Source organism: Mycteria americana, chromosome 24, assembly GCF_035582795.1.
Source record: "Mycteria americana isolate JAX WOST 10 ecotype Jacksonville Zoo and Gardens chromosome 24, USCA_MyAme_1.0, whole genome shotgun sequence".
Taxonomy (NCBI): Eukaryota; Metazoa; Chordata; class Aves; order Ciconiiformes; family Ciconiidae; genus Mycteria; species Mycteria americana.
Window position 1 is genome coordinate 4,978,538 of NC_134388.1, and position 13,373 is coordinate 4,991,910.

Genomic DNA, 13,373 nt, shown 5'->3' on the forward strand with positions numbered 1-13,373 from the left:
CTAAAGAAACCACATAGCTACTGGCTGTACCTGCGGGAGGTCCAAGAAGGATTCATCCACTAACTCTAAGAAAGTGCTAGTCCCAAGCTATCTGCTTGTTAAATCCTTCCTAGCAGCTCTAGAAGTTTTACAGTAACTTTGTGGATCACAGGAAAATAGGGACACTTTCTGATTTAACCTGGATCAGCACATAGTCTGCCAACTTCAAAGGATCTCTGCCAGATTCACATTGCTGTCAGTTTTGATTCTTCGCCTCTACCTCTTCTGCCTCTTGAATCTGTGTTTGACTGTTCAATCATTTTATCTAGATAGTCCAAGAGGAAAATTAGCAAAAGGGAAACAAGCCCCTAAAAGTGTTCTTTATTTCTCTTGCACTGTCAAACCCACACGTTTGGAGGGAGTTGATCAGACAGGCTTCCTACAGATCCACTGTGCTTTCAAACAGCCACGAAGAGTTTATTGCACGAGAAACTCACAACAACACGTCAGGTCCTTAAAGTTACATGATTGAAACTTATAACTAGGACATAAATTAAATACCAGACTAAGCTCCTATTTCCATGCCAAAAGCCACTGCCACATCCATGCAGCATTATTTCACTCTTGGAAAATCTGAGGGGGATCATAAGCTAAGTCATCAGGGATTTTCGATCAGCTATTTATCCACTTAGAAATGTAAACAGGATCCATTTTACTGAATGCCAAAGTCACAACAGCCAAACAAAATCCCCGATTTCTAACTTCTGGAAAAGTTTGTGAACACAGCCCGGCTCCAGTCCTCCCACCCAGCTTCCCAGTTTGGATTTCACACAACATATAGATCACTAGAGGCTTCCCTTACACGCAAGTTTATTTAAAGAAGTTGCAGAGACTTGCAATTACCTACTTTCTAACCCATAAAATAAAAAGCAAGTCTAAACTTTAAAGCTCGCACTGTGGAAAAAAATGCAATTTAAAACCTTCATTTCTTTTGCAATTACCTTAAAAATAGCTCAGCGGCCATGAATAATAAAAGCAATTCAAGAATAATAAACTGCCAGTCTCACCCCATCTCTGCCCGGGTATCAGCTTCTTTCTCTCCCGTCCTTTCTTCAGCTGCCTGAGATTCTCTCCACGTTCTGATTTATTTCTCCCTTCCTCTTTCTTTCTGTCTTTCTCCGGATCCGGATGCTCTTTAAATTTCCTCCGGAATTTCACTTTGAAATCTTGCTAGTTTTGCTGTTGGCTCGAAACGCCCAGTAATCCCCGAGCGTGCGGGGCAGCGAGGGCAGGGGCCGCCCGGACCCCCCCGGGCTGCGGCCGCCCACACCCAGCTCCAGCCCCGAGCGCTCGGCGGGGAACTTCGGCACTCCCCCGGCCGCCGCAGTCCCCAGCAGTTCCCCCTCCCTGGCTCCCAGGATCCCTCCTTCCCTTCAGCACGGGAGGGGAGCAGCAGGATTAGGTGGTGCTTTTGCAAGCCCTTTTAGACAAAGCGTCTGCTGCTCCGGCAGCCCCGCGAGTTCTTCCCGCAGCCCAAGAAGTACAGCCACCTTCTGGAGCGCGATTTCTTTGTTCTCTCTCTTTTCTGGTCGGTTTTTTTTTTTTCCCCTCTTCCCTATCCGCTTCCTCCCTCTGCCAACTGCCCCATCTCGGTCACATTTCTCCGCTTCTTCTCCCGACTTTATTCCCGGGGCCGGCTCGGCGGCACCACCTGCCAGGGACAGCCAGCCGGGGACAGCCGGGCACAGCCGGCCCTGCGACCGCTGCCCGCCGCCCCCGGGCCGCCGCCCCGGGCACCCGGCGGGTTACGGTGGGCTGGATTACAACGCTGCGCTGGGATTTTAATGGGCGCTGGCTACCCACAAAAAACAAAAATCGTGTTCTTTTATCCTAGTCTAGACATCTGCTATCAGAAACAGGGCGTTCTTTGTTGTTCTGTCTTTTATGAAGTCATTTATACAAGTGGAAAATTAACATAAAGCATGAATACATTTTTATGAAATGGGAAAATACCCTGGGAAGAAGGGAGGCTGAAAAGGCCTGGGGAAGCAGAGTGGATAATTAGCAATCAGCCACTCCCAGCGTGCCGCTGTGGCCGGAGGAGCTAATGGCAGTCCTCAGCTGCGATACCCAGGCCTGGAGTGGGAGAGGATGAGGATGAAGATGAGGAAGAGGAAGAGGAGAGGTACCTCTGCTCCCCTGGGGAACCCTCTGCCCTGGTCTAGTGCCCACACCACCAGGATGCTGAACAACTGGAGAGGCCTCGTGGGAGAGACATGAGAGAGAACAAAACGCGCTCTGTATTGAAAGAATAAAAGTGCTTCATCTGTTCATCAAAGGAAGGTGACTTGATCATAACCATAAAACACTTCCTGGTAAAAAGAAATTTTATACAAGAGTGCTTTTCAGTGTAGCCAGCACAGGTGTAACAAGCTCCGAGGGCCGGGAACAGACGCTGAACAGGTCAGTCTAGGAATGAGACGCGTTTTTCATCATGAGGGCAGAGCTGCACCAGTAGCCTGGCCTCAGGGAGACAACAGAGGGCCAGAGCAGGAACGGATCTTTGCACGCCTGCTCCTTTCCAGCATTACATCCACCAGGTTTGCAGCACAGATTTTTGCAAACGGCAGCCGCTCCGGGCGCTGCTCGTGTTCTGTTCTCCAGGCAAAGCCCAGTGTGCGCCCACCCTGGTATTTCCATACGGAAGAAGGACAAGGATGGGGGCCCGCTCGTGAACACTACCTATTCTACTGCATTTGTGACAAAAATCAGAATAGACCAGTGTCAACTGTACTGGGCAGGGTGCAGTTATTCTGGGCTTTAAGTCAGTAGCTGTGAAGCTGTAGACAAGTTTTACACAGTTTTTAGAGAAGATAACTGTGCAAGCTTCTCATACAAACGTGCCTAGTAAAGAACCTGAAGCTTGGATTTGGCAGGAAACTATTTCCACGTTGCCTCCCAGACAGCCCTACCAGTACACTCAAATCCAGACTGAACACCAACACTCCTCACTCAGTTCCCACAAGTGCCTCAGCTTTGCCTTAAAATACACCACTACTCTAACACAAAGCTTCCCATGAGCAGACTCGGTGGCGCGGAGTTATGTCGCTGCTGGATGATTCCAGTCCCCTTTATGCTCCTTACTTATCAGACACTTTAATAGGAAATCTTCCCAAGAGAGATTTTGTTAATCCCAGACAGCTCTGCACATTAATAACCCCGAGTTAATAACATCAGAACTTGCACCAAAATAGTAAGCTCTGTACTAGTAATTTTACAATAAAAGGTGGAAGTAGCATTCATAATTTAGCAATATTCCTATCAGAGTTCAATACTAGCAGCATAAACGCTAGCAAGAACACCACTTCTCGCACGCCGCTTTCAGTGTTTTACCCCCGTCCTTTTTTGTAAGGTATTTCTAGGGGAGGTTTACCGAGACCGGTGCAACGCCTTGACTCCAGTGTCCCCACTAACTACAGCCCCTGTGGTTGGCTTTACGGTTTGCTGCTGGTCATTTTAAGCGTAACATCAGACAGATATATTCTCAGCACGCTAAGGTAATGCTCTCTTTGAAACGGTGGCAGCAGCTGTCAGCACAAAAGATTTTTGGCACCGAGAGCCGAACCCATGTTAGAGGCTATGGGGAAGGTTTGTGTTTTCACAGCGTATTGGTGCACGCTCAAAGTCATTGCGGGGTGCAAGTCGGAGCAGCGCTGGATGGCTGTTCAGAGCGGGCAGCTGAACGAGCAGCTCAAGGACTACCTCGGCTTCATCCTCTCGCCCCATATTCTCTGTCCTTCCTACGTGCAGCGTGGCACCCAATGACAAAAGGACTAAAACTGCACCGAAGACACTACTGAAAGTAGGGCACGCTATCTTTCATATCGACCTGTTAACTGTAACTTATCTACGACTTCTCTTAGAAGCTAATTATTTTACCCATTTAAATTAGGGTAATTAGATCAGCAGGAATTGAACTAAAACCAAATGCTGGTAGCCTTGTGAGGATTTTCTGAAATGGGGTTTTGTATTCCATCTGCACTTCCTTCCACTAAGGGAAGAGAGTAAGCGTCCCCAAAGATAAGAATGGAAATTTCGATCACTTCCTCTGTTATTAGTTACACACCACTATCCAGTCTACAGCATTAATTTCCATATAGCCCTTTGCATACAGGGGGTAGGAATATAGGTAAAGGAACCCTGCAAGGAAGTAGACTCCCTTTCAACCTGAGACAAGATACGCACCTCAGATCTTGTCTCTGCATTGCACTGATACAACCACTGAAATGCCACCAGGCAGGTCTTGGTATAACGGTTTGCCAGCAGCTATCCCGTCTTCTGATTTTCAGACGTCCATCGTATATAGTTCTCTTGCCCACTCTTCGTGCCTACGGCTTCACCTTGCTATGGCTGACATTGTTCCCACCTTTACGTCCTTCCGTGGAAAGGGCAAACATCGGTGTGTTGGTAAGCAGCAGCGTAGCAGACAGACAGGGTAATCCGTGAATTTGCTTCTTCCAAGTTGAGCAACTGGCCTCCCCTTCCTTCTAAGGTATTTGCACAAAATACACAAGAACCTGCTGTTATGAAGCGTAACAGAATAATAATTTGATCCAGGGAGAAAGAAGGCATTAAAAAAAAAAAAGACTGTGACTTTGCTCCAGTGTAAAGAAGCTTAACTTATTTACGTTTTAAGGGCAAAAAACCATGGAATAACCGTTTATCTGCTCTTTCTTCCTATCCAGGTATCTACGCTGTACACATTGTCTTCATTTCCAAGCGTTCCTGTTTAACTTGAAAGCAGGCGTCTTGCTACAGCTGGTACAGCCCTCCACGTAGGAGAATCCATTTCCAAGCAGGTTTCTCCTTCCATAGCTATGTGAAAACTGGGAAAAAAATGTGCTGTGTCCAGAAGAGAATCAACCTTGTACTTTATGCACGTCTGGCAAGAGACAGAGTGAGGCAGCATAACCTTTTTTTCAGGGATTTTCGTGATCAAGAACCCCTGTTATTTTCCAAACAGGAAAACATAAGAGAACATTTATTTGAAAATGAAGAAAAAAGTGTCTCAGAAAAAATGCTCAACTTTCAATGGCCTTTCACAAAAGGAGCTGCAATGCCTGAATTTTGACCACACCTCAGAAATAAATTCAGAACAACGATGTAGTCTGTAAGTTGATTCATGACATTTTTGGACAGAGGAAGATGTATCATAAAGGTCACTAAAAACACATTAGAAAAATAAATGCGTGGAAAGTGTTTTGAAAGCTTAAATAAAGGGAAAGGAGAGGAAAACAGAGAAAGATAAAATATAGGAAGATGACTCCGGAACTTCAAACAAAGCACCAGATCTGACACCAATACTTGCTATGGTCAGTGACAAGTCATTTAACCTCACATGTAAAATGAGGATAGTAGCAACCTCCTGGGGCATTGGGAGACTTAATTAGTTGCTATTTGCAGATTAAACAGAAAGTCTGAAGGTGAAAGCACTAAATGCTAAGTATTATTAGCTTCTGAAGTATTAATTTCTGTAATTGGGCAACCCCAACATTACAAAAAAGTGGATCAGTGTCAATTTTTGAAAGAAATTTATTTTTATGGTTCTATCATGTCAAAAAGGTACCCAAACAAGGAATTTTGCTTTTAAAAGTAGTAACTGGTAACACATCTATGTAATACAGAATGCAGCTTGTCATCTTCAATTCAGAGCTTCTGACTCCTACCCAAATTTACATTCCATGTTCCTTAACAGGAAACATCATGTCATCTTAACCAAACAGCTCTGTGAGCTGCAAGCTCCCAGAGCTCTCTGTGAAACTTGCACTGCTACGCATTCCCGCTGTACTCCTTAAGAAAAGCTTGCAAGCATTGATTCGTTAACACAAGACATGTTTGTTTGCGTGGCTGAACTCTTCCTCACACTGCCTGATCCCTCTGCGGCCAGTGCTGGACTTCCCAAGCCAGCTGTACCAGTGGTTTTCGAGCTGGTTTCTCTGCTCTTCCAAGGCAGAGATAAATGACCCTTGTAGAAGTTCCAAACCAACAAGAAAAAGAAAAGAAGAGCAAACCCAGCCCCCAAGAGTTTTAAAACAAGCTTCTCTCTTTGGCTGTCTGCAGATTTCCGTTTTGCTGCCTCGTTCAGTAAAGAAGATGGTACTGAAGACTGAAAACGCTGGGCTCCTGCTTCATTATGCTTATTTGCTGTGGCAACAGTAACATTTGCTTCCTCTGTCTTTTCTTGGGCATAAAGGGCATAGCGGGCCACTGTGATAAGGAATTCCTTCCCTTTGGATTTCTCTACTGAGAGACAATCATAGAAACCAGCCACATCCACTGTCACATTAAATATTGCTATTCCTCCATCATAGAGGAGATATTTAGAGTTCTCGGCCTGAAGTCTGCTCCCATTAAACTTCCACACTACGCTTGCCAGATTTGACAGAGGAACACATGTGAGATGAACATTGTTTCCAAGGGTAAAGAGACATTTTCTCACACTATTTTCTGAAATTAGGAAGATAATTTTAAGTAAGAATATTGGGAATTTAGTTTAACCTACATAACCAATTACATATTCAAGTAAATATAAAATTTAATTCACCAGTCTTGACAGTGGGTAATGAACCAGTAAGGGGTAAAGACAAAGAAATCCCATTACCAACAGGTCTGACTATCAGTGACATCTTGCTGGCCTTATTCCCACTGATGTGTAACAGAATGAGTATGGGACTAGAAGTTTAAGACTTCCAGATTTTAATCTGATTTTGCCTCACCTGTATACATAGCCACACATAAATAAATTCACCTTTGTATGCCTCAACTTCTATATTGGTTAATGACATCTCTTCACAGAAATGCTTTGATGTTTAGATTTGCCTCCACAATGCTGGTATCAGCTATGCAAAAGTTCCCCAACCGTGCCACTGATTGCCTTATTATCATTTGTCATGCAGTCTAAAATATAAAAGACTAAAGACAACTCTGACTTTAAAGAGACGTAAGTGGAGGTAAGAGATACGTCTTGTGTCACCAAAGAAAGCAATGTATCTTGCAACTCATTACAAAGTCACTGCATAATAATACCAGATCACACACACCTGCAATTCTACATTAAAAGTAATAAATTTCCCAAGCCCACTAAAAATAATAATTTTAAATGGCTGATACAAATAGCCTTCTTTTTAAGCGTACTCTTCAATAGCATGTCATGTATCTGCACAGCAGCATCCTAAAGCAGTGACAGATTTAATAGGACAGCTGATGTGTCGCGTGATTTCTGCAAAGTGGGTGTGGGAGGGACACCAATAACTTCAAACGGGTCACATTTATGCTTCCCTTGAGAGTAAGAGTTTCAGTCTGAACTGCAGTATTCTGACATTTAGATTGAGAGGGTTAAGAGCATTAGGCAGCACCAGCTCAGTGTGGTTTTTTTTGGTCTTAGTTCAAAAGTAATAATCAACATGATTTTAACTCTGTGGTTTTCTATAATGCAAGAATTCCAGTGAGCACAAAGCACTTTGATCGCATGAAGTTAAAATATTCTTTCTTAAAACAAACGGTCACATACCTACACTAAGGCAGCTGGAAGCGTCCCCATATTTCACACTTTGAATTAAATTCCTGAAAAAAAAAAGAAAACAAAAAAACCCCAAAACCAAACAGCTGAAAACACAGACAAGAAGTGTTCCAGCTTGTATCCTTCCATTTCTAGGAATCATCCTAGTTTTGGCTTACAGAGGTGCAGAGTGCACTGACAGAGCAATCTCACATCAGGTGGGCAGCGGAAACAATGGCTTTTTACTTACTTCGTATGACCAGTTTGCTTTGCCAGCAGAACACATTCATTAGCAGACTGAGACCATGCGCAGTAAGGATCCCGTGCCAAGATGCAATCCAAGCAGTACTTGTATCGGTGGCACTCAGAAACTGGGAGCTGCACCACTTGAGACAGGGACCCTACATAGAGCATGCCCTAGAAATGCAGGAAGGAGTTCTTTTACAGTAGGGAGTGAGACTTTAAGCTGTTATTTTCTAATAGGGATTGTAAGATCTTCTGGTGTTTGTTAAAATACCAGTAAACTAAAAATCTTGTAATAGATGGTGATATGAATGAGAAACCCCCCCAGCTTTCCATAGCATGTAAAATGAGAGAGTTCCCTCCCTAATTTGTTAATGAACATAAAGGCTTGTTTCAGTTATATTCTGACATGCACAAATTCTTCTTCTACAGAAAAAAGATGTTTCGTGCTTCTGCTATTAACGAATACGTGACAGGAGCAGAATTATGAGACATTTACAGGCTATTTAAAAGCCAGAAGAACAACACAGAAGAGCAAGGCCTGAGGCAAGCTATTACAGCAGTCACTTTCCATATGTAGGGACAGAAGTTCTACCTTTTCAGCAGACAGCTGGAGAGATTGTACAGGCTCAGGAGACAGAAACAGCTGTAGCTCTTCCACAATGAACATTTCCCCATCACAATTGAAAGCTTTATGCAAATATCCATCATCTACATAAAATGAAATGTATTTCTGAAGATAAACTTGTTTAAACATAGCATAACATTTGAGCCTGATAATTCATGTTGAAATTAGATAGAGATTTAGAAGACATTCCTGGGTACAGGGAACTTCTGAAATTCTTCAAAGCAATTCTTATTTTTTCTTTCAATAAGATGAGAAGCAATGATTTTTTTCAGGGGAAAAAAGACCTCAAACAATCCCTGAATTTGCAAATATTATTATGTCAAGTCTCCGTTGATACGGGAAGTTTCTCAAGAGAGCCTTTTAATGTCCAACAAGCCAAACACATTTAATCTAACTGGGATGAAAATATTAAACTAGCAAGACAGCTTCTGAATGCAAAACTTCAAACAGAGCTGATAAGTACTTGTGCTTTTTTGAAGCCTCAGAAAAAAAAATCTGGAACAAAATACATAAAAATGTATAGTATCTTTTCCTAAAATTAAAGCACTTACCTGTTCCTAGAAACATAACATCATATGTTTGTTTATCCAGGCCAGTGACTCTGTCTACTACAATCCTGGTATAGTTTGAACCTCTCTTCAGTAGCACTGGTCTATTACCAATTGGATTTACAGAATTATCCATTAGAGGGTGATCTCTAACAAACTGCAAAACTTTGTCAGGCAAGTCAGAAGAAGTATTGTAGCCAATACTCCGGGCAAAATTATCAATGCACTAGAAACAAAACATAATGAACATGATTACAATTGCTTTTACATTTCACCAAGGTACACAAAAAGGTGTATTTCCTTCTAAACATTCAGTTATTTCTACTTATCTTCAGAAGATAAAAATCATTATTTTCCTCACACTTTAGGAACTCGCTAATAAGCCCACATCTCTTGTGGAGCGGAACTGTAAGCAAGGCAGCTTTTCTAGGAACCTTCGTATGATGGAATGAGAAAGCAGGCATCCCTTTGCTGATTATGAACACTGCATTTATATTGGTAAAACATGAGCTAATGATTTGCTACCAAAAAAGATAATCCAGAGGCTGTTCTTTAATTAGAACAAGTAAATTCATATTTACAGCACCAGGACGTGGAACTGGCACTTCTCCCCTATATACCATCCACTTCACAGGGGAATGTTCTAGAGTTACCGGTCCTTTGTAGCTTCCTTTGGAGAAGACTTCCTGAATCTTTTGCATACTGTATGCACAAACGGCTGATATGTCTAATCTTCCCCTTGGAAGAAAAAAAAACAACAAAACAACACACAAAATAAAAGGCAAGTTTTATTGGCTTTTATAGAGAAATAAATACTGTAAAATAACCCAATCTCCACAGTGCATACTGCTGTATCTTTTTCAGGATTAGTCAAAAGAGACCTAACACTAAAAACACTTCTCTGTTGCAGTTTTCATGATTCACTAAGGAGAGAATAAAACAAAGACATTCATAAAAGATGGTATTAAATACATTTTTGTTAAAAATCAAGTAACCGCCCTCAAATAAATTGAAACAACTTAGAGAATGAGGACCTTTTGACAACCTTTCTTGTAAACAGACAGGTGAGCCCAACTATTACGGTAATCAACGTTTTGACAGGATTCTCCTCCCTCCACACTTCTGACACAGACCATTAATTCTTCTTCTAATCCCTTTAACTCATCTTACTGAGAAACACAATACTTTTCCTCTTTGCCTCCAATTATAATGCTTTTCAAAATGACGACTGAAAATTTAGGTAGACTTTTAGGAGTGTCTGGATCAGACACTGATGGGATTTCAGTTCTGCCAGTGAATACCAAGTCTAAGCCTCTTTGCCACACCCAAAGGAAGAAATGTTCTACAAATTCCTCTCTTAGGACACATTGAACCCAACCTGCCATAACCAGAAATAAAACTCACATAAGCTCCAGTGGGTATAAACCAACAGGTAAATAGGTGGCAGCAGGTTAAGCTGGACAGTGCCGACCATGGTGCCTTCTGATAATTCTGATGCTTTTATAAAACATGAGGATTACCTCCTCATGGCTCCTTTGTCATTGGTATTTTTTCACATGTACAGTTTTGATATGCTTTGTCTTGGTTTTCTTCATTAGTCAGAGCATTAAGAAAAAGCTAATTAACCCTAAAACTTGTAAGGTATTTGTTAGGAGTTCTGTTTTCATTTTCACAGAACATTACATTAGACAAGCAGGCCATAACAGGTAGTTCTTTCGGAGCAGGAGAATAATTCTGCACCTTGAAATGTCAGCTATTTCCTTTAGTGCTATAAAGACCAGAAGAATTCACGGCTTTGTGTATGTAATTATGTAATTTTATATGGAATTAGTTTTAATTGCCCCACCACCCGACTAGAGAAAACATAACTCTTAAAAACTTGGCTTAGGAGAAGCTTTTGGTTAGTCTTTAATTGAAGGCTTTGGCCCGGGAACCAAAACCATTCTGTTTCAGATGATAATGTTTGCTCAGTTGGACCAAGCTGTAAGAAAACCAAACGTGGTCCATTAAAACACGCAGCGTAAGTAGCCGGTAGCTTCTTGTTCTGAGTTAAAGCCAAAAGGCTGTACCCAGGCTACTAATACTGACGTGAGAACCTTACTCAGTTCATCACAAACTCTAGTAGCACATGTAGCCCTCTATCTCACCATTGTTGGGAGAAAATTCCATAAAATATGCTGTCCTGCCACTTTCTTCTCCTAAGCAAAAAGACATCTTGGACAATATTGAAATGGAAGTTTAATTCTGGAATGGAACAGGAAAGGCGGGATTTTAAAAATGATGTCCATCTTCTCTGCAATAGGCGTTTTCCACCAAGATCACCCTAAATGAAGGAAGAACACCAACACTGTAGAACGCATAAAGAAATAGACACAATTTTCACCTAATAGTGCTTCTGTGGGGAACAATATAGTTGGCCTTTCAATACAAATCTCAGTTCAAAGGCAAAGAACAAAGGTTTAAATGTCAAATGCAACCTGAACAGCTGGTTCTGTCCTAGCAAGAAAAAGAGGAAGCTAGTTCAGAAATAAAATGTATATGACAGAATTTTGTTTGGTTAGCCAGTGTAGATACCACTGTTCATCACTCGATTGTGAAAATTCATCTGAAGTACACTAAACAAAATCTTTATACTACAAATACTAACTCTGCAGATACGGGCAATTCTGGACACCAGAAGCTTGTCATAGAATTCAAATTCAACAGCTGTTTCAGTGAAGAACACATAAATTTTATCATCATCTCCATTTGGATTAGATTCACTTTCATGTACTATTTCCATGTTGACAAAGGTTGGTTCTGAAACACATAAATACACACAACATTTTAAGTTCATTCCAAGAAAAACAGAAATGCCAGATATTATTTTAAAATTAAGTCTAACAACTTTTTTGTGGACTAGTGGACAAGGAAAGGGCTGAAGAGTATTTATGAATCTATCAAACATTAAGAGGAGGAACTATGCTTTCATAAATGGAAAGGAGCTGTGGCTCATCTCATCACTGTAGCCTGTAGTCACGAAGTTCTTTTAAATTCTGTCCTTAGTTTAAAAGCTCACAATACAAAATACATACATAATATACTACTACATTCTAGAGAGAATTCATACACCAAATTAAAGTTCAAAAGACTGAAATACATAAAAAACCTTCGTACCATTCAGCCACGATGTTTTAAACTCTGTTCTTACAGGATTTCTCATACTGCGAAGTATTATAGGTTCTGTTCCCAAGAAATTATTTGAAGTAGCTGAATAAAATTCCCCATCTGTAATCATTTGGAAGAAACAAAAAAGTAGAAAGTACTTGTTTTTAAAATGCAAAGACATATTGTAAGGAAGAACTTGGGGCTGACATGCAAAAATAGAATTAGGGTAACAGTATCCAATAACATAGTTTAGGTGAGGAAAACCATTTCAGGTTGCATGTCAGTCCAAACATACCTACAAAAACAGATGCATAGTTTCGAGTTGGCTCAAACGGACACTTTCCTCTGCTCTCTTCAGCTCTTCCTTGCAAGCTCATGTTCGTCCCATGGATAACCTATGGCAAACAATCATTTAAATAGTATGAAAAAAATAACATTTGATAAGTACTCTTCTGGTCTTTCATACTTTTATAAAAGAATTAGGAAAGTTTCTAATTTTCAACAGGAATATTTTGAGAAAGGTGGTCACAGATCTGCCGTACTATTCAAATATCTTCAGTAAAACCTGTATTCAAACATAATTACCATATGATCACAAGTTGGGTGATACGCATTGGTTCCACAAACATACAAGTTAGAGTTATTTATCTTATGGAGGAAGAGGATGTAGTTCTGGCATCTCATCTAAAATAGAAAATAAAAATAAAATTTACATAGCGTAGTGGATTGCATCTGAAAATATCCCAGTGTCTTAGCAGCAAGCAAACAAACCCAACAGATTTAAATGAACTTGCTTTTACTTCATTTATTAAAAAGAAGCTTGATACTGTGGCCATTTTCATTTTAGTTAATAACTTAGAGGGGGAAACAGAAGTTCCTACCTTGTCCTTTCCTCTACGAATACATTCCAGTTGTCTTTCCTGTGTAGCAAACCAGTATTCCTAAAAGCCAAAAATACTTGTAAGGTGGTATGTTGCAATTTTTTTTCCACAAATTATGAGTAAAAAAATCCCTAAATAATCCTAACTTTGAACCTATTGGGTAAATAAGCATTTTTCTATGTACCTCAGTAATGTACAAGGCATAATAAATAACCTGACGAGAGGTATTGCTTTGCTTAAAAAAAAAAAGATTCTGTGATAAAGTTTCAAGCCTTGAAATAGTAATACTTTTATACATTTAGAATCAGAACATTATGTTCAAATTAAGAAAACCACAGGCAAAGTATTTTTTTAAAGAAGGTATGGAAAAAAAAAGAAAAGCCTTTAAC

At 40.8% G+C, this 13,373-nt stretch overlaps 1 protein-coding gene across 9 annotated transcripts in view; it reads right to left on the minus strand.

Annotated features, from left to right (window-relative positions):
• HOMER3 (homer scaffold protein 3) overlaps positions 1-13,373 on the minus strand; it is a 41,900-nt gene that overhangs the window by 25,485 nt on the left and 3,042 nt on the right. For 5 of the 9 annotated variants that reach the window (XM_075524115.1, XM_075524118.1, XM_075524113.1 and 2 more), the window contains 10 exons: positions 12,985-13,044; positions 12,689-12,787; positions 12,399-12,498; positions 12,113-12,223; positions 11,604-11,755; positions 11,104-11,279; positions 9,538-9,694; positions 8,960-9,182; positions 8,376-8,491; positions 7,788-7,954 (listed from right to left, as the gene is read on the minus strand). In XM_075524115.1, the coding sequence (XP_075380230.1) occupies positions 7,788-7,954; positions 8,376-8,491; positions 8,960-9,182; positions 9,538-9,694; positions 11,104-11,279; positions 11,604-11,755; positions 12,113-12,223; positions 12,399-12,498; positions 12,689-12,787; positions 12,985-13,044 (1,361 nt within the window). Of the gene's footprint in view, positions 1-1,046; positions 1,592-4,989; positions 6,487-7,549; positions 7,603-7,787; positions 7,955-8,375; positions 8,492-8,959; positions 9,183-9,537; positions 9,695-11,103; positions 11,280-11,603; positions 11,756-12,112; positions 12,224-12,398; positions 12,499-12,688; positions 12,788-12,984; positions 13,045-13,373 lie in introns of those variants that run through there. The other 4 variants (XM_075524120.1, XM_075524114.1, XM_075524121.1 and 1 more) reach the window with 4 other exon arrangements.